This window comes from Chiloscyllium plagiosum, unplaced genomic scaffold (genome assembly GCF_037043375.1).
Source record: "Chiloscyllium plagiosum isolate Xiang-an unplaced genomic scaffold, Cpla_swu_hap1 HiC_scaffold_18, whole genome shotgun sequence".
Classification (NCBI taxonomy): Eukaryota; Metazoa; Chordata; class Chondrichthyes; order Orectolobiformes; family Hemiscylliidae; genus Chiloscyllium; species Chiloscyllium plagiosum.
In genome coordinates, this window is record NW_028270156.1 from 35,677,515 (window position 1) to 35,700,600 (window position 23,086).

The 23,086-nt window shown below is 42.1% G+C and overlaps 1 protein-coding gene across 6 annotated transcripts in view; it reads right to left on the minus strand.

Moving 5' to 3' along the window:
- Positions 1-5,054: 5,054 nt before the first annotated feature.
- LOC122557767 (uncharacterized) overlaps positions 5,055-23,086 on the minus strand; it is an 85,368-nt gene continuing 67,336 nt past the window's right edge. For all 6 annotated transcript variants that reach the window (XM_087996484.1, XM_087996485.1, XM_087996482.1 and 3 more), the window contains 2 exons: positions 16,670-16,798; positions 5,055-11,225 (listed from right to left, as the gene is read on the minus strand). In XM_087996484.1, coding sequence (XP_087852610.1) covers positions 11,206-11,225; positions 16,670-16,798 — 149 coding nt within the window. In that variant the 3' untranslated portion in view covers positions 5,055-11,205. The remainder of the gene's footprint in view (positions 11,226-16,669; positions 16,799-23,086) is intronic.

Below are 23,086 nucleotides of genomic sequence, written 5' to 3' on the forward strand. Positions count from 1 at the left end.
CATTCGGGAAGTTCTACTCTGAGTTGTACCGGTCGGAGGGCTGTGAGAATAGATTGACAAAGATGGAGTCTTTTTTTAAGACCTTGGACCTCCCAGGTGTAACTTCAGAGCAGGCATCTCTTTTGAATGCCCCTCTGACAATCCAAGAGATACAGGAGGCAGTGACGCAGCTCTAGAGTGGTAAAGGGCCCAGCTCAGATGGATTTCGGAGTGAGTTTTATAAGGAGTTCATAGATATACTGGCCGGGCCAATGTTGGATATATACAATTATTCATGCAGTCAAGACTGCCTCTCATCCTCTCTGAGAGAAGCAAATATCTCCCTTATTCTCAAAAGAGGGAAAGCCCCAGAGGATTGTACTTAATTGCTATTAAACATGGATTTTAAAATTTTGTTGATAGTGCTGGTGTTGAGGTTGGAGAAGACCTTTCCGTCCATCGTAAAGGAGGACCAGGCAGGTTTTATTAGAGGTCACAGGTCCTCTAATAACATTAGAAGAGTATTAAATATGGTTCAGGTATGCCAGCAAGGGTCGATTCCGGGCTTGGTAGTCTCCCTAGATACAGAGGAGAAAGTGAAGACTGCAGATGCTGGAGATCAGAGCTGAAAATGTGTTGCTGGAAAAGCGCAGCAGGTCAGGCAACATCCAAGGAGCAGGAGATTCGACATTTCGGGCATGAGCCCTTCTTCAGGAATCATGGAAATATGGTTCCTGAAGAAGGGCTCATGCCTGAAACGTCGATTCTCATGCTCCTTGGATGTTGCCTGACCTGCTGCGCTTTTCCAGCAACACATTTTCAGCTCCCTAGATGCAGAGAAAGCCTTTGACTGGGTGGAGTGGCCGTACCTCTTTTATGTCTTGGAACGGTTTGGTTTTGGAGAGGTCTTTGCCAGGTGGGTGGCAGTGTTATATAGTGACCCTAAGGCAGCAGTTCTCACTAATGCAATAAGGTCTGACAATTTTCTCATTGGTAGAGGCAGCCTACAAGGGTGCCCCCTTTCACTGCTGCTGTTTACATTGGTGATTGAGCCATTGGCAGAGGCTATCTGGTGGAACCCCAATATAATTGCCTCAGAGGTAGGATCAGGAGGGCATAAGATCACCCTTTATGCAGATGACGTTCTTCTTTTTCTAGCTAAGCTGATGATATCTGTGCCCTGTTTAATATAAGTAATTAATCTATTTGGCTCTTTCTCAGGGTATAAAATTAATTTTATAAAGTTGGAGGCCATGCCTGTGGAGGATCTTGTCAAGAGTACCCGATCTTTGGAGTGGAATCCAATTCCTTTTCAGGTGGCCACAGGGAGGTTTCCTGTATTTAGGCATTTTTATAGCTCTGGCCTTTGATCAATTATACAAAGCTAACTTTGTGCAGATGCTAGAGAAGGTCATTCAGGACTTCAGCACTGGGAGGATCTTCCAATATCCTGGTTGGGTAGAATAGCTCTGGTCAAAATGAATGTTCTTCTTCATTTATTATATCCCATGCAAATGCTCCCTTTGAAGTTGCCAAGGGAAGCAATTAGGCTTAGCAGTTGGCTCAGTTCTTTTATCTGGCATCATAGGTGGCCTCTTATTAACCTTGCCAAATTGCACCTCCTCCAGGGGATGGGGGTTGTGGACTTTTCAGGTTGTAAGAAATGGATGTAGGATTGCTCGCTGAACTGGAAGGTTCATTTTCAGATGTTTTGTCTAGGCAACATCTTCAGTGAACCTCTGGATAAAGCAATGCTGATGATTCCTGTTTACACTACATTCCAATGTAGTGTTTGGATAAACAGGCAGAAAACTAGCCACAAAACGACATGACCCTCTCTCTCACCAATATCCTTTATACTGATAAGGAAGGACACCACATCGACTGGGACAACACATCCATCCTAGGACAAGCCAAACAGAGACACACACAAGAATTCTTAGAAGCATGGCATTCCAACCGGAACTCTATCAACAACATTGAGTTGGACCCCATTTACCACCCCCTAAGAAAAAGAACAGGAAATGATATCACCACAGGAAATGACATCACGAACCCAAAGAAACCTAAACATATAAATAGAAAGCAGGAATCATCAGCAGTGCTTCATCTGGAGACTCACTGAAGGTGTTACCTAGTATGGTGACGAAACATCTGAAAATGTACCTTCTAGCTCAGTGAGCAAACCTACATTCAGAACCTCAACCTTAGCTACAAATCTTCTCAAAACTCGCTACTTTTAAGAAATATCAATTAAGTTCCCTATTATCCTATGTGGCTGATTGCGCTTACCAGGAACTGTGGTCAATTTGGCTGGACATCGAGGCTTCCCAGGCAAAATGGCCCCTCATTAATTTGTTGTTATTTGATGAGGACTGTAATGGAGCATTGCAGAAATCCGATTGTCCTTAACACAGTTAAAGCATGGAAAATGATGCAACAAAGCGAGGGCAATTTACAAAAAACTTCCCCTTTTCCTGCCATAGTAGGAATGTTAGGAATCCGGCCGGGATCAATGGATTCTGGCTTTAGGGTCTGGGAGTCTAGAAGAGTCTCCTGTTTGGGAGATTTATTTGATGGGGAGGTCCTGATGTCTTTCCAGCAGCTGAGCCAGAAGTATGAACTGTCTAGGAGGGTCCTTTTTTGTTATTTTCAGATTAGGGACTTTATACAGAAAAAAACTACATTAATGGTTAGTCCCTGTAAGTCTGATGTGGAGAGAAGAGTACTTCAATTTGTGGGTACTCTCTCGGTCAGCACCCTCTATCATTTATTGGGAGGTAGTATATTGAAGGACATTGAGCAGCTGTGCGGGATCTGGACTCAGGAATTGGGGGTAGAGATCTTGTCAGAGGCGTGGGAGGATATTTAGGAGAATGTAAGGAAGATTTCAATTTGTAATAGGACGCAGGCTATGCAACTGAACGGGGCTTATCTGGCACCAGAGTGGCTTGCAAAATTTAAGACAGGAGCGTCTCTGATGTGCCCTAAATGTAAAACAGATAAATGGTACTCTTACTCATTGCTTGTGGTCATGCCTCAAGCTTTGTAGCTGTTGGGGCACTATAGCGAGTGTTTTGGAAAGGATCTTGGGAACCGAGGTCAAAATAGATCCAGTGTCCTTCCTCTTGGGTCTGTCAAGTCTTCGCTCTTTGGATGCGCATGGGAAGAAACTGTTTAATATTCTTTCATATTGTGCGAGGAAGAACATCCTGATGAGTTGGGTGTCAGAAAACCCCCCAGGACTCTCTGGGTGCTGTAACTTAGTTATGGAGCACATTCCCCTGGACTTACTTACAAATATGGTGCACCAGAAAATGGAACTCTTCTGCAAGACATGGTGGCCCTTTTTGAACTATATAGACGCAGACTTGTCAGCTATATTGGTCAGGGCCTTTGTGAGCCACGAGGACTATGTCTGACAGGCCGGGGACCCCTGGAAGGAAGAATTCCAAACAAATACGGGTATGCCAACTGATGCTCCTGGTGATGGGCAGCTTGGGTGGGGTTGCGCTGAATGTTGTAACTAAATTTAATTTACCTTGGTTCAGTCCGATTTATTTAGTTATTTTTGTTTAATGTATTTATTGAATTGTAGTATGGGTAAGTTTTTGTTTCTTTATCCTTTTTTTAAAACTGTTTGTGGAGTAGTGTAGTAGTTTGTTTACAGTTATTGTTATATTATAAAATTGTTATATTATTTTGTAGTAATTTTACAATTTTGTAAAAAATTCAAAATCTTTTTTTGCAGTAAAAATATTTACAAGAAAATAAGGAAGCAGAAGGATCTCAAGAGATTTGAAACTGGAGCAGGTCTGCTAGATGTCAAAGATCTGTGATCACTGTTTCTGATGTAGACATTTGAGCATTTATAAAGGAAATTTCAGATCATTTATTAAACTTGTTAAGAAGAGATATTTAAATGTGAAATGTTAATAAATTAGACAAAGAGGAATATACAATATGTGTCAATTGGGGAGCTTCAGTGAGCCAATTAAATAACAGGCTGTTGGTGCAGAGGTGTCAATCTCAATCAGGTTATGAAGGCAGCTTATGTTCTTTATCTTAAGTGTTATTCTTTTTAGTTTCTTGCCTCAGTAATTTCTGGTCCATCTTCTATCTGAGGAAGACAACTTCCTGCTGAGAACTGCCACCTGGCCCTGACCACTTGCTGATATGCCCTTTATGTAGGGGCTGCTTGTTTATGCTGTATCAATCACTTGTCTGAATCCTTTGGAGCAATGACCACTGGGCAGCTACTCATGATATCAGGATGACAGTTGTCCGCCTGTCCACCTTCATCTGAAAGCTGATTGTCATGCTTTCTGAGACCAAAACATTGGTCTCCAGACATTGTGTTGATAGTAAGGAGTATATGGCACCAGGTAATTCTTTGAAGTTCGTTCAATGGCACAACATGAACTCAGTGATTCCTGTGACCTTACTTGTACTTTCTCTTTATCTTTATTTACGAGAAATGTGAAAAACTGCTGTAACCAGCAGTGAAATCAGAATTCATGCTACACAGGAAATTGGAAGACAGGTTAGTTTTAAAGGGATGTCAATTTGCAAAGAGGGTTCCAGAGAGTTTATAAATTACAGAAACAAGGAGATGTAAAACTACACAAGGACTTGAAATGAGGGAAAATAATTTTAAAATCAATACTTTCCCAATTTTGTAGCTAACATAGATCGATGAGTACAAGATTAAAAGGTGATTACATCTCAATAGACAACAGGATGCCTGAAATGTCAATTCTCATGTTCCTCGGATGCTGCCTGACCTATCGTGCTGTTCCTCTCAAAACAGAATTCTGGAGCTTGTCTCCATGTAATATCTAAAGACAGCTAACAGTTTTTTTGCGTGAAAAACAATATGAGACCAAGATATGATTTAACAATAAAGGTAACACCACCACCAGTACTCAACACCTTGCTCAATCCAATTCATAAGTTGGTTATTTTGTCAAATAAATATTCAATATTGTAAAATCACTGGATATTTAGTTGGCTGTGAGACAGGATCATTGATAGTTACAAAGACATAACATTGAATACAAGGCTATCATGCATTCATAATGAACCAAAGAAAGATGCCCTGCTAAACTTTACCATCTGCAATCTGAGCTGTACACTGAAAATCTTCTTAATTGGTGCTAAATGAGAATCTAATGTCACAGCACACATCAGTACAGTGTAATGTAAAGCAGCCCAGGCCAGCCTAGTATCACAAATCAGACCATGGGTTTCAAATTGGTTTCTAACCCCTTCATGTGTATTGCTGGAAGGGCAAAACACAAGCATGCTTTTCATTCAGGACTGTCTTTCTTTTGACTTAGATAATGTCCACAGTCTGGGCCACAAACTACAGGAGATCACAGTTCAGTGTTTTGAATACCATCTCTCCCTTGAAATATTGTCTGCCGAAGTTCTTTTGACCACCTTTAGGTGAAACATCCCATGGTTTCTTCTCAGAATCAAAGAGATGTACAGCACAGCAGACCCTTAGGTCCAACTCATCCATGCTGACCATATACAGTACCATTTGCCAGCACTTGGCCCATATCCCTCTAAATCCTTCCTATTCATACATCCATCCTGATGTCTTTTAAATGTTGCAATCATACTAGCCTCCACCACTTCCTCTGACAGCTCATTTTCCATACACATACCACCCGCTGCGTGAAAAGTTGACTGTTAGGTCTGTTTTAAATCTTTCCCCTCTCACCTTAAACCTGTGCTCTCTAGTTTTGGAGGGGAAAAGACTTTGTCTATTTACTCTATCCATGCCCCTTACGATTTTATAAACTTCCACAAGGTCACCCGTCAGCCACGAATGCTCCAGAGAAAATAGCCCCACCTATTCAGTCTCTCTGTATAGCTCAAACAATCGAACAGTGGCAACATCCTCAGGAATCCTTTCTGAACCTTTTCAAGTTTCACAACATCCTTCCGATAGCAGGGAGACTTGAATTGCACACAGTATTCTTACAGTGGCTTGACAAATGTCATGTACAACCACAACATGACCTCCCAACTCCTATACACAATGCACTGACCAATAAAGGCAGGCATACCAAATGCCTTCATCACTATCCAATCTACTTGCAACTCCACTTTAAAGAACAATGAACCTGCGCTCCAAGGTTTCTTTGTTCAGCAACACTCCTTGTCTTAAACAAGGACATAAGGCTGAAAAGCTCAGAGATGTGTGGTGAAAGTTCAGTGAACGGATGGTGTGTAAGCTGCTGATTGTTACAATACCTTTCATGCTTTCAATAAAACCCTGGCAGATATGAGAAGCTGCAACACTCTGGTGCCGGTTGTGCTACATTAGTAACTGCAAAGAACTGACCTTTAGAAAGCAAGCCCAAATAGTTAGGGTAAACAGGACGTGAGGTACTGGCCATTCCTGTTGGCATTATGATATGAAAAATATAAGCTTGACACAAGATTTGATAGTCCCATTAGCTTCTATTGGACTGTTTCTTAGGCAATGTTTAAAACAGAACCCATCACATCTGTAGTTCAAAATGTTTGAATCATTCCCAAGTGCTTAATGAGATAAATTTTAATGTCAGTTCACTTCTGTCTTACTTCAGTCTTAAAACAGATCACTGACCCTTGGAATGATAAACATTGCTGTGCTGAATTGACACAGCCATTCATCCATAAAACTGCAGAGCAGAGACAGCATGTCATATCCTTCAGCTTCTACTTCTATTTGTTCTCAGGTAGCAGCGTGTAATCCACAGTGGAAATTTAGACAGCCAATGAAATTACATCCTTAGCTATCTTTTGATATGTTTGTTTTTCTTTTACATTTTGTACTTAAATGTCTGAAATGTCAGCCACTAATTCTGGATAATGATCCATTTTTGTGATCATATTAGCTTTCTGGTCAAGAAGGATATTTTACACATTAAGCATTAGGTCCGCAGCAGACTCAAACTGTAGAATCCAAATGTTGCTGGTAAGGTCACAAATTCAGGCATAAATATTAAATCTGGTTGTAGTCTCTTGTAAAGTTAAGATCTTCAAGTTAAAGCCCTTGTAAGGAACTTAAAAGATATAAAATATATTTCAAGATCAATATTATTCTGAAATACACTTTCAAAGTTTATTTTGTACAAATTCTTAGAAATATTGAAGCATGTATGTACTAAAATGCAATAGATTGTATGAAATTGATAGGCTTGCCTTATGTCGTACGCTTACACTAATCTTTGGTGTTGTTCCTATTTATCACTGGTTCAAACTGCCTCTCAATTTTTTGAGAGATTTAATTATTATTTTATTCTTTTCACTGACTGGAAATACTGGGAGGAACTTAATGAGGCTGGTGGCTGAACTCAACGATAGAGTTTATTGTACAAGGAAATACTGGAGCTCCAGGGAGAGAAAGACACTAACAGCACAAATGTCAGCTGTGATCCTTCTCTTCCCCCCGGAGCACATGTCAAGATACTTTTATACATTTTATGATATAATAGGTCAGTGATGAGGTTATTGTCTCTATAACATGGCTTATTGTAAACATTGCAGAATCGTTAATAGTTCTGGTGCAGTCATCGTCAATTCCAGCGCAGCCTTTGTTAATTTCAGCGCAGCCATTGTCAGTTTCAGCATAGGCATTGTCAGTTTCAATGTCTGCGCGGAAGTCTATTACTATAATAATGGGCGCTAATCGCTCTTCCTGAGAAGGACGATTACGGCAGCCCTGTCTATTATCGCTCTATATTGAATCCATATCAAACTGTTAACATTTCTTTTAGAGGCTGGACCAAGACACTTCAGCGGGCAGTTTATGCTACTGATGTGTATTCCCTCTCCCCTATCTGCCTTAAACTAATCAACTGGGTTATGAGTGCATTGTGCTGGCATTCTTGTGGCCCCAGGCATGTCTGTGTTTGCTCTGCTGTCTCTCTCCATAAGGTGGTCCAGCGGCCATCTGTTGTGTCAAGTGGCCAACTTATGGCTCAGTGGCCATCTTGTGTGTCCGTGTGCCTGGTGTCACCCTGCTCCATGCCATCTCCCACTTCAGTTTTACGGTAGAAAGATTAAAAGATGCTCAAGAGCAAAGAATTAATGGTGTTAAGATTTAATAGGAAGTTGTGTGGTTGGAGGAGATTCAAACAGTAAGATGTTTTAAGACCATGCAAGGATTTAAAAAGGAAGAATAAGAATTTGAGAACATGGATCGAGTAAATAGACTAGGTCTTTTCCCTGGGGTGGGGAAGTCCAGAACTAGAGGGCATAGGTTTAAGGTGAGAAGGGAAAGATATAAAAGAGGGGCAACTTTTTCACGCAGAGGATGGTGCGTGTGTGGAATGGGCTACCAGAGGAAGTGGTGGAAGCTAGTACAATTGCAACATTTAAAGGCGTCTGGATGGATATATGAATAGGAAGGATTTAGAGGGTTATGGGCCGGGTGCTGGCAGCTGGGACTAGATTGGATTGGGATATCTAGTCAGTATGGATGAGTTGGACCAAAGGGTCTGTTTCCCTGCTGTACATTGCTATGACTCTGACTGAATTTTAGTGAGTACGGTGGAGATGGGTGAAAAGGATTTGGAACATGTTATGGTGCAGGTAACAGAGTTCGATGTCTTGGATGTTGACAAGGACTTTCAAATAATAGGCATATCTGCAGATAATAAAGACATTGAATAGAGTTTCAGTGGCAGATCAACTGAGTTACAGGTTAGTCAGAAGACGTTATTGAGGTAGATATAGAAAGTCTTCATGAAGATGTGATATGAGGTTGGATGCTCATCTCACAATTAAATATGAGTCAGTCTCAGACAGTTGACAGGGAAAGAGATGTGATCAGTGGCTAGGGAATGGATTTTATGACAGGGAAGATCGACAATGGGACAAGTCTTATATGTTTTTAGCTGTGTCATGTTCACGGAAAGATTTTGCTGCAAAACCTAGCAAGATTTCCCACCGCATCTTACTAAACCTACCTCAATATCTCAACAGGTCTGGCAGTATCTGGTATTGCCCTATCTTACCACATGCCGTTCCCAGAACAAATTGCCACGGTAGATATCTGCTCAAAGACAACCGATGAATTTACACCCTTACCCATCCCGTGCACCTGCACCATCGTTCACCTGAACAATTGTTGGCAATCCAGTGTTGTTCTTCACTGGTATTATCATGGCACAATAGCCACAAAGGCACAATGCCCATGGCAGATAGCAGTAAGGCTGATACTCCCTTGCAAATGCCACCCTATTCTTTCACTGTTTAATCATCACACCACACTCCATTGTTACATTCTAAGTACCCTGTTCTCAATGCCCACTGGAAACCCACAACCTGTCACTGTCCAGTAGAGAAATATCACATCCAGGCAAACAATTGGACAAATCTGAATGTGAGCACTTTCATCTGTCAAACTGATAATTACTCTGCCCACCTAGCCATTTTCTAATAGCATTTCACATCTAGAGAATAGAAAGCAAGCTGGGCTCCATCTGGTCATGACAAGCAATCTGTCTGTGTGTCTGCATTCAAGAGACTTTAATACAGCAATACTGATAGCCTTTGGCTCACGTTGAAGTGTCAATGTACAAACAGGCGTGGCATAGCAAGGCAATGCTAGGGATGGACAGCATGAGTATGTGGGTGAGACTGAATGAGTGCTAATACAGCAAGTGAACAGTCCAAAGATGCAACCAGGTTCAATCCATAATTTGGGTGCCTGGCCATGGGTACATAGTTTTGCAGTCCCTTTTGCAGCTTTTCAATGCTTGATGCCAGTGTGTCCCTGCAATGAGAGTCAGTCGTATGCTTCCTAAGCAGTTTACAAATGTATTGAAAGATGGTCATGTGGATTTGACACATACCAAATGCCAATGTCCATGGCTGAGGGCTGTGGTGACAGGTGTGTAAAGAACTGAGTTGCAGTTCGGGTGGAAGTAACATGGAGGTTATTTGGAGTAAGTAGCGAGCTGCTTGTCCATGTCAAGGTTTCTTGATGTCTAGCTTGTTTGTTGAGTTTGTTAAGACAGGAATTGGAATATTAATGAGACAAGTTGGGTCATCAACAAGATGTTTAACAATCAATTGTCCTCTTAATTGACATGTCAGCACCACTCAGTAAGAAACATACCGCATCTCTTGTGACAAGTGTAAAAGGCAACAAGGAGTGTTCCCACCATTAAGCTGGGTCTCACTGGATTTCTTGTCCGATTCTGCCACATGTCTCACTGGAACCCACATTGCTCCGGCTATGATTCTGGCCAATGGCATTGCTTTTCCCAAAACATACATTCATGTGAGGGAAATTTCTGCTCTGCATCATGAATCTGACAGCAAACCTTTGGCAAAAGAATGGCGACACTGGAAAAGATTTTCCTGCAATAAATGTTAGGACCTGGATTACATGGCCTGAGACTTGGGGTGGAAGCAAGGTCAACCAAGATTGTCAAGGTGAATGCAATCAGTATCTGAAGAGATGATAGGTGAAATGGCCTAATTCTGAGCCGCATACAGTCTATAGTTCTGTCCTATACAAAGAATATTTAGAACACATTAAACTTTAAATAATCCACTTTGAAACTCAGAATTGTTTCAACAACCCCTGTAGATTGGCCAGCAGCTCGCATAGACAGGAACTCCTCCCACTGAAGGACAGAGGTACAAATCTTACCTCACAGGGCTAGGTGCAGTGAGGTTTGTGCTGGTGATGGAGGACTGGGGTACCACTGACCTAAAGGTGATGGCTGATTAGGATCAAATTTATTCTGTTGGTGGAGGGGTGAGGGTTGTTGGGCGAACGATATGTCCCCTTTCTCATTCCTGTGAAATTCTGCTCTGTAACTGTAATGTCGCTGCCCAGGGATGTGACTGACCTGATTACCCTGCCATTAGACAAAAGTATTTGATTGGCACTGTTTCCTTCATCATTGCTCCTGACAATCAATTTATCCTCCTTGGAATATCTGTGGTGACTTACATAAAACAATCAAAATTTTCTACCAGAGAGACGAGTGTTAACACAAAACAGGTAATTATAAATTAAGTTCTTCAATATGGCCAGTAACTTCTGCCAATGAAGATCCATCTGAAGTTTCTTCAGTAGCAGCAGAAGGATAGCATGACTCATCTGGTGCAGTTTAAGGTCTCTTCACATCCGTGAGCTCAACATGATTTTACAGAAGACTATCTTGATGTGGCTGAAATGTCGCAGCAAGTGTCCTTATACTTGATGCTTCACGAATGATTTGGACTCTCTATGGAAAGAAAACTGAATTCAATTATTGTAATCCAATGATTCAATTCTATCATCTAAAAAATAACACATTTTCCAGTAATAAATTGGGGAGTTAATTCTGAGTAATTTTCCAGCCAATTATCCTCATAAAGTTAGTCTAAGCAGGAAGGCTTGCTGTCAGCACCATCCATGCATGTTAACAAACTCTGCACTCATGGCAGTATATGTGTTACATTGTAGGACATGAAAAAACATTCAGTAAGTAATAGAGATGTAATAACAATTTAAAAGAATGAAATTCCATAATTTGTTTTTGTTTATTTGCGCATGGGATGTGGATGTCACAGGCATGGCCATTATTCATGGGCGGCACGGTGGCACAGTGGTTAGCACTGCTGCCTCGCAGTGCCAGAGACCCGGGTTCAATTCCCGACTCAGGCGACTGACTGTGTGGAGTTTGCACGTTCTCCCCGTGTCTGCGTGGGTTTCCTCCGGGTGCTCCGGTTTCCTCCCACAGTCCAAAGATGTGCAGGTTAGGTGAATTGGCCATACTAAATTGCCCCTAGTGTTAGGTAAGGGGTAAATGTAGGGGTATGGGTGGGTTTCGCTTCGGCGGGTCGGTGTGGACTTGTTGGGCCGAAGGGCCTGTTTCCACCCTGTAATCTAATGTAATGTAATGTAAAAAGGAGGAAGAGAGACATAGGTTGTGACCACAGTGAAGTGAATCAAATGGAAAAATAAACCTGCACTGCTGTCTGATTCAGCAGTGAATTTTCCAGCTGACTGCCTCGGCTGTTTGATTTTAAGTATCTCTGGACATCAGAATTGGTTCTAAGAAAAATGAACAAATAGCAAAATTCACAGCTGACCTTGGAGAAACTTATGTGGGGGAGCTCACAGCAGGAGAGCAGTTAAATGTCTAGTTTTAAAGTATAACCTTACTTTTTATTTTGTAAATTTAGAATAGTGAGTAAAATGGGTCCTTTTTTGATTATATGTTTTTATTGAGATCTGTCTTTTAAACTTTAAAAAATATAAAAACATAGATACTAAGTTAGTCTGGAGCAGTGTTTTTTAGCACAGCAAGACTATGCTATTTTTTGTGTATGAAGATTGTTAAGATGCAAAAATGGCCTTTAGTAGAGTGATGTGCTCTTCTTATTGCATATGGGAGATTAGGGATAATTTCCACGTTACTGATGATTATGTCTACAGCAAGTGTGTTTGGTTGCAAATCCTACTGGATGATATGGACCGGCTGAAGTGGTAATGAAGAGTTTACAGGATTTAGGAGGGGTGATGGATGGCAGTTGCAAGAAGAGAGATAACCTGAAGATACAGTCAGGAAGATGGCTTACCTCCAGGAAAGATAGGATAGGGAGAAAGGTAGTGCAGAAGTCTCCTGTGGCTATCCCAGGAAAATGTGGGGGTGATGGACTCCCAGGGGAATGTAACACGAACAGCCAGGGTTCTGGTATGGAGACTGTGATTGTGATAGGGGACTCTTTAGTCAAAGGCACAGATAGGCGTTTCTGCAGCTGACAGTGAGAAATCAGATGATGTGCTACCTCACTGGTGCCCAGATTAAGGATATATCGGAAAGGGTGCAGAATATTCTCAAAGGGGAGAGGGACTAGAAAAGGTCAATGTACACATTAGAACTAATGACATATGAAGAGATAAGGATGAAATTCTGAGGAGAGAATATAAGCAGATAGGAAGGAATTTGAAAAGGAGGTCCTCGAGGGTAGTAATATCTGGATTACTCCCGGTGTCACAAACTAGTGAGGATAGAAATATGAGGACAGAGTAAATGAATGCGTGGCTGAGGAGCTGGTGCAGGGGAGAAGGGTTCACATTTTTCGATCATTGGAATCTCTTCTGGAAAAGAAGTGACTGGTATAAGAAGGATGGATTGCACCTGAATTGGAAGGGGACTAATATACTAATGGGGAGATTTGCTAGGGCTGCTCAGGATGATTTAAACTAGCATGGAGGGGTGGGGGTGGAACCCAGGGAGATAATCAGGAAAGAGATCAGTCTGAGACTAGTGTAGTTGGGAAAAGGAGCAAGTTAAACAGTCAGGGCAGGTAGGAACAAAGCAGAGACTCAGATTGGACTGATCAATTAAACTGCATTTATTTCAATGCCAGAGGCCTAACAGGTAAGGCAGATGAACTCAAGGCATGATTGGGAATATGGAAGTGGTTCACTAGGTTGATTCTGGAGTTGAAAAGGTTGGCTTATGATGAAAGATAGAGTAGACTGAGACTATATTCATTGGGAAATCTGGAGGGCAAAAAAGGGAGCTTTGGCAAATGGGGTTAAGAGAATCCAAAGAGATTCTATAATACATAAAGGACAAAAAGGTAATTAAGGAAGGAATACTGCCTGTTAAAGATTAGCCAATGTGTGGAACCTCAGGAGATGCGGGAGATATTAAATGAGTATTTTGTATCGGTGTTCACTGTGGAAAAGGATATGGAAGACATAGAACATGGGGAAATAAATAATGTCTCTGGCGACTGACTGTGTGGAGTTTGCACATTCTCCCCGTGTCTGCGTAGGTTTCCTCCGGGTACTCCGGTTTCCTCCCACAGTCCAAAGTTGTGCAGGTCAGGTGAACTGGCCATGCTAAATTGCCCATAGTGTTAGGTAAGTGGTAAATGTAGAGGTATGGGTGGGTTGCGCTTCGGCGGGTCGGTGTGGACATGTTGGGCCGAAGGGCCTGTTTCCACACTGTAATGTAATCTAAAAAACATCTTGAAAAATGTCCATAACATAGAGGAAGAGGTGCTGGACATCTTAAAAATCATAAAGATAGATAAATCCTTGGGAGAAAGTGAGGACTGCAGATGCTGGAGATCAGAGCTGAAAATGTGTTGCTGGAAAGACCTGCTGTGCTTTTCCAGCAACACATTTTCAACCCAGGATAAATCCTTGGGACCTGATCAGGTGTATCCTAAAACTCTATGGGAAGCGAAGGAAGATATTACTGAACCCCTTGCTGAGATACTTTTATCATCGATAGTCACAGGTGAGGTGCCAGCAGACTGGAGATTGGCTAATGTGGTGCCACTATTTAAGAAAGGTGGTAAGGAAAAGCCAAGGAACTATAGACTGGTGAGCCTGACATTGATGGTGGGTGAGTTGTTGGAGGGAATCCTGAGGGACAGGATGTACATATATTTGGAAAGTCAAGAACTGATTAGGAATAGTCAAGATGGCTTTTTTTTTAATGGAATACCCACTGCATGGAAACAAGCCCACACCAACCCTCTGATGAGCTTCCTACCCAGACCCATCCTCCTAGCCTATTCTTGTAATCCTGCATTTCCCAAGGTTAACACACCTAACCTACACATCCCTAAACAACACGGGTAATTTAGCATGGCCAATCCACCTAGCTTGCACACCTTTAGATTGTGGGAGGAAACCAGAGCAACCTGGGGGAAACCCACGCAGACACAGGAAAAATGTGCAAACTCCACACAGAGAGTCACCTGAGGCTGAAATCAAACCTGGGTCCCTGGCATTGTGAGGCAGCAGTGCTAACCACTGAGCTGCCATGCCTGCAAAATTGTGTCTCACTAATTTGAGTGAGTTTTTTGAAGAAGCAACAAAGAGGATTTATGCAGGCAGAGCGGTGGATGTATCTATATGGACTTCAGTAAGGCATTCAACAAGGTTCCTCATGGTAGACTGGTTCACAAGGCTAGATTTCATGGAAAGTAGGGTGAAATGCCATTTGGATACAGAACTGGCTTGAAGGGAGAAGACAGAGGGCAGTGGTGGAGGGTGGCTTTTCAAACTCAAGGTCTGAGACCAACGATATGCCACAACGGTCAGTGCTGGATCCATTACTTTTCGTCATTTATATAAATAATTTGGATGTGAACATAGGAGGTATAGTAGTAAGTTTGCAGATGACACCCAAAGTTGGAGGTGTAGTGGACAGCGAAGAAGGTAACCTCAGAGTACCACGGGATCTTGATCAGATGGGCCATTGGGCCAAGGAGTGGCAGATGGAGTTTAGTTTTGATAAATGTGAGGAGCTGCATTTTGGAAAAGCAAATCAGGGCAGGGCTTACACACGTAGCAGTAAGGCCCTAGTGAATATTATTGAACAAAAAGACCATGGAGTCACAGGTTCATAGTTCCTTGAAATTGGAGTCACAGGTAGATAGGACAGTGAAGAAGGCATTTGGTATGCTTGCGTTTATTGGTCAACGCATTGAGTATTGGGGTTAGGAGGTCATGTTGCAGCAGAACAGGACATTGGTTAGGCTACGTTTGGAATACTGCATGCAATTCTGGTCTCCAGAATTATAGGAAGGATGTTGTGAAACTTGAAAGGTTTCAAAAAAGATTTACAAAGTTGTTGCCAGGGTTGGAGGGTTTGATCTATAGGGAGAGGCTGAATAGGCTGGGGTTATTTTTTCTGGAAAGTTGGAGGCTGAGAGGTGACCATTTGGAGGTTTATAAAATCATGAGGGGCATGGATCGGGGAAGTAGACAATGTCTTTTCCCTGGGGTGGGGGAGTCCAAAAAGTAGAGGGTGTAGATTTAAGGTGAGAGGGGAAAGATTTAAGGCTCAATGTTTTCACACAGAGGGTGGTGAGTGTATGGAATGAGCTGCCAGAGGAAGTGGTAGAGGCTGATATAATTACAACATTTAGAAGACATTTGGATGGGTATATGGGTATAGGACGGGTTTAGAGGGTATGGGCCAAATGCTGGCAAATGGGACCAGAATAATCATGAGGCAAATGGGACCAGAATAATGAATAATCATCCATTCCCGCCTCAGACGACTGACTGTGTGGAGTTTGCACGTTCTCCCCGTGTCTGCGTGGGTTTCCTCCGGGTGCTCCGGTTTCCTCCCACAGTCCAAAGATGTGCAGGTCAGGTGAATTGGCCATGCTAAATTGCCCGTAGTGTTAGGTAAGGGGTAAATGTAGGGGTATGGGTGGGTTGCGCTTCGACGGATCGGTGTGGACTTGTTGGGCCGAAGGGCCTGTTTCCACGCTGTAATGTAATCTAATCTAATCTAATCTAATCTAATCTAATGTAATGTAATTCAGGATATCTGGTCAGCATGGATGAGTTGGACCAAGGGATCTGTTTCCATGCTGTACAGGTCTATAACTCTATGAGTGTAGGTGTGCTGGGCAAGTAATCTGGGGGAGACTTGGAATGAGCTGTTGGAAATGCAAAGGGAAAATATCATTGAATTTCAATTTGCATTCAGCACAGATATTCTTGGAAAAATGAAGATCTTAAGTACCATACTCAAGTAGATCTCAGATGTTTTCCATATAGATTTAAAACAATTTGAATCTAAATTATCTACCCCAGCCTACCATTTCTTTAAAGTTTTAAACAGAGTCATGTTATTGTACTCCTTTGCTGTATCTCCAAATTATATTGTACAATTTTTTTTAATCATCCTGAGGTTATTACCTTCTGGATTAATTCCACCTTCAGCTTCCTGTTTATTTTCATCTTGCGACTGATCTTGGTTGATGTGATCAGTGACCTCCATTGTCCCGTCCTTATGGCTTTCTTTGCCTGTGCGGATTTCCTGTGTTTCTAAATTCATGCAAAGTAGGTAACAGTGTCAACGGTGTAAATACTGGTGTCAGGTAATTACACACATGAAAATCAATTAAGGATATACAAGGTGGGATTTGCAGCATTAACATAGAAGGAAACCTGTGGGATATATTGGGGTGAAGTATTCCTTTGTCAATCTTTTCCCCTTTTTACACCTTGTTTTTCCCCCCAAGAGAGACTCTGTTTCACTTTCTCCAGCTGATGTCCCACACTGTCATGACCTGCTGATGGAGGATGTCCCAACAAACTGCTGAGCTCTCTTGCTCAGTGCTCTCCAACACCATCATCACCTGCTGCTGGAGGGTCCATCACACACAAGTTTGGTAAATGAAGCAGTTAAGAAGGATTTTAAGAGTTAGGTAGAGCAGAGAGAAATATGTCAAAAATATTAGACCTTAGGATCTAGGCAACTGAAGGCAGAACCATCAGTGGTAGATCAATTTCCTAGGTTTTTGCAAGATTTCAAGATGGATAGAAGGTGGAGCTCTAAAACGGACAAGAGAGAGCTAACAATACAGGGTGCATTGTCACAATGGGAGGAAGTGGAAACAGGTTTGAAAATTACCAGGCCTGGAGCCAAAAGTAAGCAATGGGGTAATGGGCAAACACACATTGGTATGAGTTATGGACTAGTGCAGATTTTGTATGAGCTTACATTTCAAGAGGGTGGAAGATGGGAAGCTGGATGAAAGTACAAGAGAATAGTCAACCCTACGAGTGACAAAAGCATGGATGAGTGTTTTAGTAGCAAACAAATTGACATAGAGAAAGATTTGGACAATATTTCAGACATAGAGGTTGGTAGCCTTGGTGATGAAGTGCATGTTTGGAAAGCTTATCGTGATGTCGACTTGAGACAGTTATCAGAGAGAGGAATGGAGGTGATGTCTAGGGAATCAAACCTTCTCAATATTTAGTTGGGGAAAATTTCTGCTCCTCTAGTACTGACCAATCAATGTGACAAAGTGGTAAAAGTAGTTCTTCCATGAAGTTGCTGTAGACAAAAACAACTGGAGAAGGATAATGATAGACCCTTAGGAAACTCGAGATAACAGTATAGGAGCATGAAGAAGTAGGTGACTCTCCAGCTACAAATGGACAGATATAAATGAAACCAAGTGACCTCAGTCCCACACAGTTGGTTGAGCGAGCACAGGGAGATAGTGTGTCCAATCCTGACAAAGGCAGCCGGCAAATCAGGGAAGAGGAGAGATTGTTTACCCTTGTCACAATCACACTGGAAATCCTTGTGACTCAACCTCCATGCCAAAGATATCTATGAAAGTCTTGCACATGTTTCTGGAGGTGAAAATGAAGAAGGGGGTGATGGTTTAAACAGACATTTTGCAGTGACAGGAACCCACAGGTTATCTTTGAATTTTAGGGTGTTCCTAAAATACAGTCTACACAGTGCAAGAGAAAGCAGGATCACCTAGTGCTCTGTATGGTCCAACCACACCAGGTAGTGAATTGTTAAACCAAGTGTCCATCAGGCCTTCGAATTCAAGAAACTGAGGTAAGAGGCTTGTTACAGATGGGGCATGGTTGGTTTCAATTGAGCCAAAGACATCTCAGCTCGAGCTGTAGGTATGACTGAGAAGATCTGCACGTTCAGAAATGTCATGATGAATAGATGGTCAAAAGCTAAGCAGTGGGAATTTGATAACACTACTGCAAGTGAGTTGAAATAGATACAGTAAGGTTGAAAGAGGGCTTGTGAGTTGAGAATGATACAAGGAAATGATCAGTGATAGCATTATTTACAGCTGAGAAGATGGGAGTAGCGACAGTAAGGGTGAATGTGTGTTAGGGTAGTTTATATGAAGGTGAAAGTGTGAGTATAGATTGGCAGTGAACTCAGAAAAGGGAGAGACCATAATAAATTGAAATAATAGTTCAAATCACCAAAGATGAGAAGTTGTTCAAGGGAGAAGTTGAGGGAAGAAAATAATCATGATGTCCTTGAGAAATATGGTATGTTCGAAAATTGGAAACCATAGAATGGGGATTTTAAATAAGAATTGAGTGGGGTGGAAAAAGATATTTACAAGTGGTGAACCTGCCAGAATTAGTTACCACAAGGACTACACTGCCAGCAGATGGCGGTGGAGAACATCGACAGTTTGAGAAGCTTCATGAACGGGAAGTTGTCATCCTCAGTCGGGATTCCATCAAAACCATGATGTCAATAATATCATTCACAAAGTGCTTATGGAGGTAAGGCCATTTGGAGTCAAGCAGTTGTAGCTAATCTGCTTAAAAGGGTCTAAAGTGTCAGTGCTGGGAGTGGGTGGGGAATTAGATTGGCAGGTTAAACCCCATTTGGTAGAGCCCTATGTGGGGGAGCTCACAGCAGGGAAGCAGCTCAGTGGCTCTTTAAAGTGTAACCTTACTGTTTGTTTATGTAAATCTACATTACTGAGTAGAGTGAGTTCTATTTTGATTTTACGTTATTAAAGTTTTAAAATAATGAAAATAGGTAAGAGGTTATCTTGGAGCAGTGTTTTTTTAGAGCAGTATGACTGAGCTATTTTTCTGGGTCTGAAGATTGTTGAGGTACACAGATGGCCTTCAGTGGAGTGATGTGCTCTTCCTGTCAGATGTGGGAGATTAGGCAGAGTTTCCATGTTACTGATGAGTATGTTTGCAGTTAGTGTACATGGTCACACGTCCTATTGCATTGCATGGATTGGTTGGAGCGGCAGTTTGAGGCAATGAGGAATTTATCAGAGCTGGGGGATGAAATGATGGCGACTGGAGGATGAGAGAAAAACCAAAGAAAAGTCAGGTAGATGGGTTGCCTGCAAGAAAGGTAGGCGAGGAAGATAGGTAGTGTAGGAGAGTCCAGTTCCTGTTTGGATGAAAGGCAAGACCAGTATGTGTAGGGAATTTTGGATGACGTGAGAAATTGAGGTTTTGGTCAAGAATAAGAAGGAAGCATATGTCAAGCATAGACAACAGAGATCTACTAAATCCCTCAAAGATTATAAAGGCAGGAGAGAAAACTTATGAGAGGAAATCTGGAGGGGAAAGTGGAGACATGAGACAGCTTTGGCAAATTGAGTTAAGGAGAATCCAAAGCGATTCTACAAAATATGAAGGACAAAAGAGTAACTAAGGAGAGAACAGGGCCCCTGAAAAATCAGCAAGGCCAGCTATGTCTGGAACTGCAAGAGATGAGGGAGATATTAAATGAGTCTTTTACTGTAGAGAAGGATATGAAGGATAGAGAAAATGGGGATATAAATATTGAAAATTCTTGAAAAATGTCCATAATACAGAGGAGGTGGTGCTAGACATCTTAAAACGCACAAAGGTGAATAAGTCCCCAAGGCCTGGTCAGGTGTACCTGAGAATTCTGTGGGAATTTATGGAAGTGATTGCAGGGTCCCTTCCTGAGATATTTGTATCATCGATAGTCACAGGTGAGGTGACGGAAGACAGGAGGTTGGCAAACCTGGTGCCACTATTTAAGAAGGGTGGTCAGGAGAAACCATGGAGCTATTGACATTGAGCCTGACATTGGTGGTGGGCAAGGTGTTGGAGGGAAACCTGAGGGACAGGATTTACATGAATTTGGAAAGGCAAAGATTGATTAGGGATAGTCAGCATGGCTTTGTGCGTGGGAAATCATATCTCCCTAACTTCGTGCAATTTTCTGAAGAAATAACAAAGTGGATTGATGACGGTGGTGCACGTGATCTGTATGGATTTCAATTAGGCGCTTGACAAGGTTCCTCATGGTAGAATGATTAGCAGGATTAGATGACATGGAATACAGGGAGAACTAGCCATTTGGATACAGAACTGGCTTGACAAATGAAGATAGAGGGTGGTGTGGAGGGTTGCGTTTCAGACTGTAGGCCTGTGATCAGCGATGTACCACAAGGTTTAATGCTGGGTCCACTACTTTTCGTTATTTTTAAAATTACTTGCATGTGAACACAGGAGGTATGGTTAGTAAGTTTGCAGATGGCACCAAAATTGAAGGTGTAGTGGACAGCGAAGAAGGTTACCTCATAGTACAGTAGGACATTGATCAGATAGGCCAATGGGCCAAGGAGTGGCAGATGGAATGTAATTCAGACAAATGCGGAGTGCTACATTTTGAAAAGGCAAATCAGGGCAGGACCTCTACACTTAATGGTAAGGTCCTGAGGAACGTTGCTGAACAAACAGACCTTGGAATCACAGATTCATAGTTCCCTGAAAGTGGAATCCCACAAGACAGGATAGTGAAGAAGGCATTTGGTATGCTTGCCTTTATGGTCAGTACATAGTACAGGAGTTGGGAGGTCATGCTTTAGCTGTATTTTTGAGATCACCTTTGGAATATTGCATTCAAATCTGATCTAACTCTTGTATGGGAAGTATTTTGTGAAACCTGAAAGGGTTAAGAAAAGATTTATAAGGATGTTGTTGGGATTGGAGGCTTTTTAGCAAAAGGGAAAGGCTGAAGAGGCTGGGGCTATTTTCCCTGGAGTGTCGGAGGGTGAGAGGTGACCTTCTAAAGGTTTATAAAATCATGAGGGGCGATGTTGGTACCCCACTTTGTCTGGGTCCTGGGCAGAGCTCAGTAGACTCAGACCTACTGGGTCGCTGTCATCTTGAATCCACTAATGCGCTTTTAACAAAAGAGCAGAAGTTAGTTATAACTGAAAGGAAAATAAAACCAAGCTTTTAATTTTTTTTAAAGATTCTGTCAAAAGATAGCTGAAAGAAATATGCAACCCTTTTTCAAGCAATATCCTTCACAGACACTGAACTTCAGGGAAGTATCACTCCTACAATCCCTTTAAAACTTAAAAACTAACTTGACAAAGATGCAAATTAAGCCTTTAGGTGTCTTTGTGCTTATTCACTTTATGTCATTCTCTCCATCCTTCTCGAAGACACAGGGACAGGTTAACTGACGGACTTTGCTCTGACCTCACTACTTGTTGCTGCAAAATTGCTCAAGATTTAATTCCCACTCAGATGGCCTGAATGTATTCATTGATTAAAAAAAGACTGTTCTGCTGGAATGGATCTTTTCTTATGGACTCAGTCTGCTCAACCTTCAGTCCCCACTAAATGCTTTAGATTACTTAGTGTGGAAACAGGCCCTTCGGCCCAACAAGTCCACACCAACCCGCCGAAGAGCAACCCACCCAGACCCATTCCCCTACATTTACCCCTTCACCTAACACTACAGGCAATTTAGCATGGCCAATTCACCTAACCTGCACATCTTTGGATTGTGGGAGGAAACCACAGCATCCTGAGGAAACCCACACAGACACACAGAGAATGTGTAAATTCCACACAGACAGTTGCCTGAGGCGGGAATTGAACCCAGGTCTCTGGCCGCACCGTGCCGCCCACTTTCCCTCACTATATCCTTCCTTCCCATTTGAAGTAATTTTGCTTCTAATCAGTAAGGCTCCTCCACAGCCTCTGTCATTTTTCTGTCTGTTCTGTAACTTTATAACCTGGAATATTTCGTTCCCGGTCCTGACCATCACACAGCCATGTCTCAGTCATGGCTCTTACATCATATCTACAATTTGTATCTGTGCCTGCAGCTTGTTTAATTTATTCCTTATTCTCAGTGTATTCATGTAATAAACTCTGATTTGGACCAAACACTATAACCTGTCCCTCAGCACTGATGCTTAAATCAGGTTGCTGGGCGCAGGCCCGAATCGAACCATGGTCTCTGCCCGGTCCTAGTGCAACTCCAGCACTACAGGGAAAAGCAAATGTTGCTGGAGGCCTCCAGAGCTTTGGGGAAGGATCCCCAAGCTATGATATATAAAGGATCGAAAATAATGCTGTTCCAAGACTTGTCTCTGGTTGTAGTACACAAGAGGAAGGCGTTTGACGACGTAAAGAAGCATCTGAGGGATTTAAATATTCAGTATTCCATACGATACCCCAGCAACGCTGTGCTTCAGTCACGGAGGGTCTGTGTATAACTTCAGATCGCCGGAAAAAGCAAAAGAATTTTTGGATGCTCTCAAATAGTATGGAGGACTTGAACTATATGAACAATTATTTATTTTTACCCCATTTTTCCTCCTCCTTTCCCCTTTCTCTTTTACATCTTTCCTGGGTGGTGGGGGGGGGGTCCTTTAACTCTTATTTAGAACTTGCTGGGTTTATCTGGTCATTGGGGGATATTTTTGAGTTTTCCTTTAATATTTGCTGGGATTGTAATTTTATATAATTTTATATATTTTATTTCATGTTGCTGCTTTGTCAAGAATGCCTAGGGTAATAATC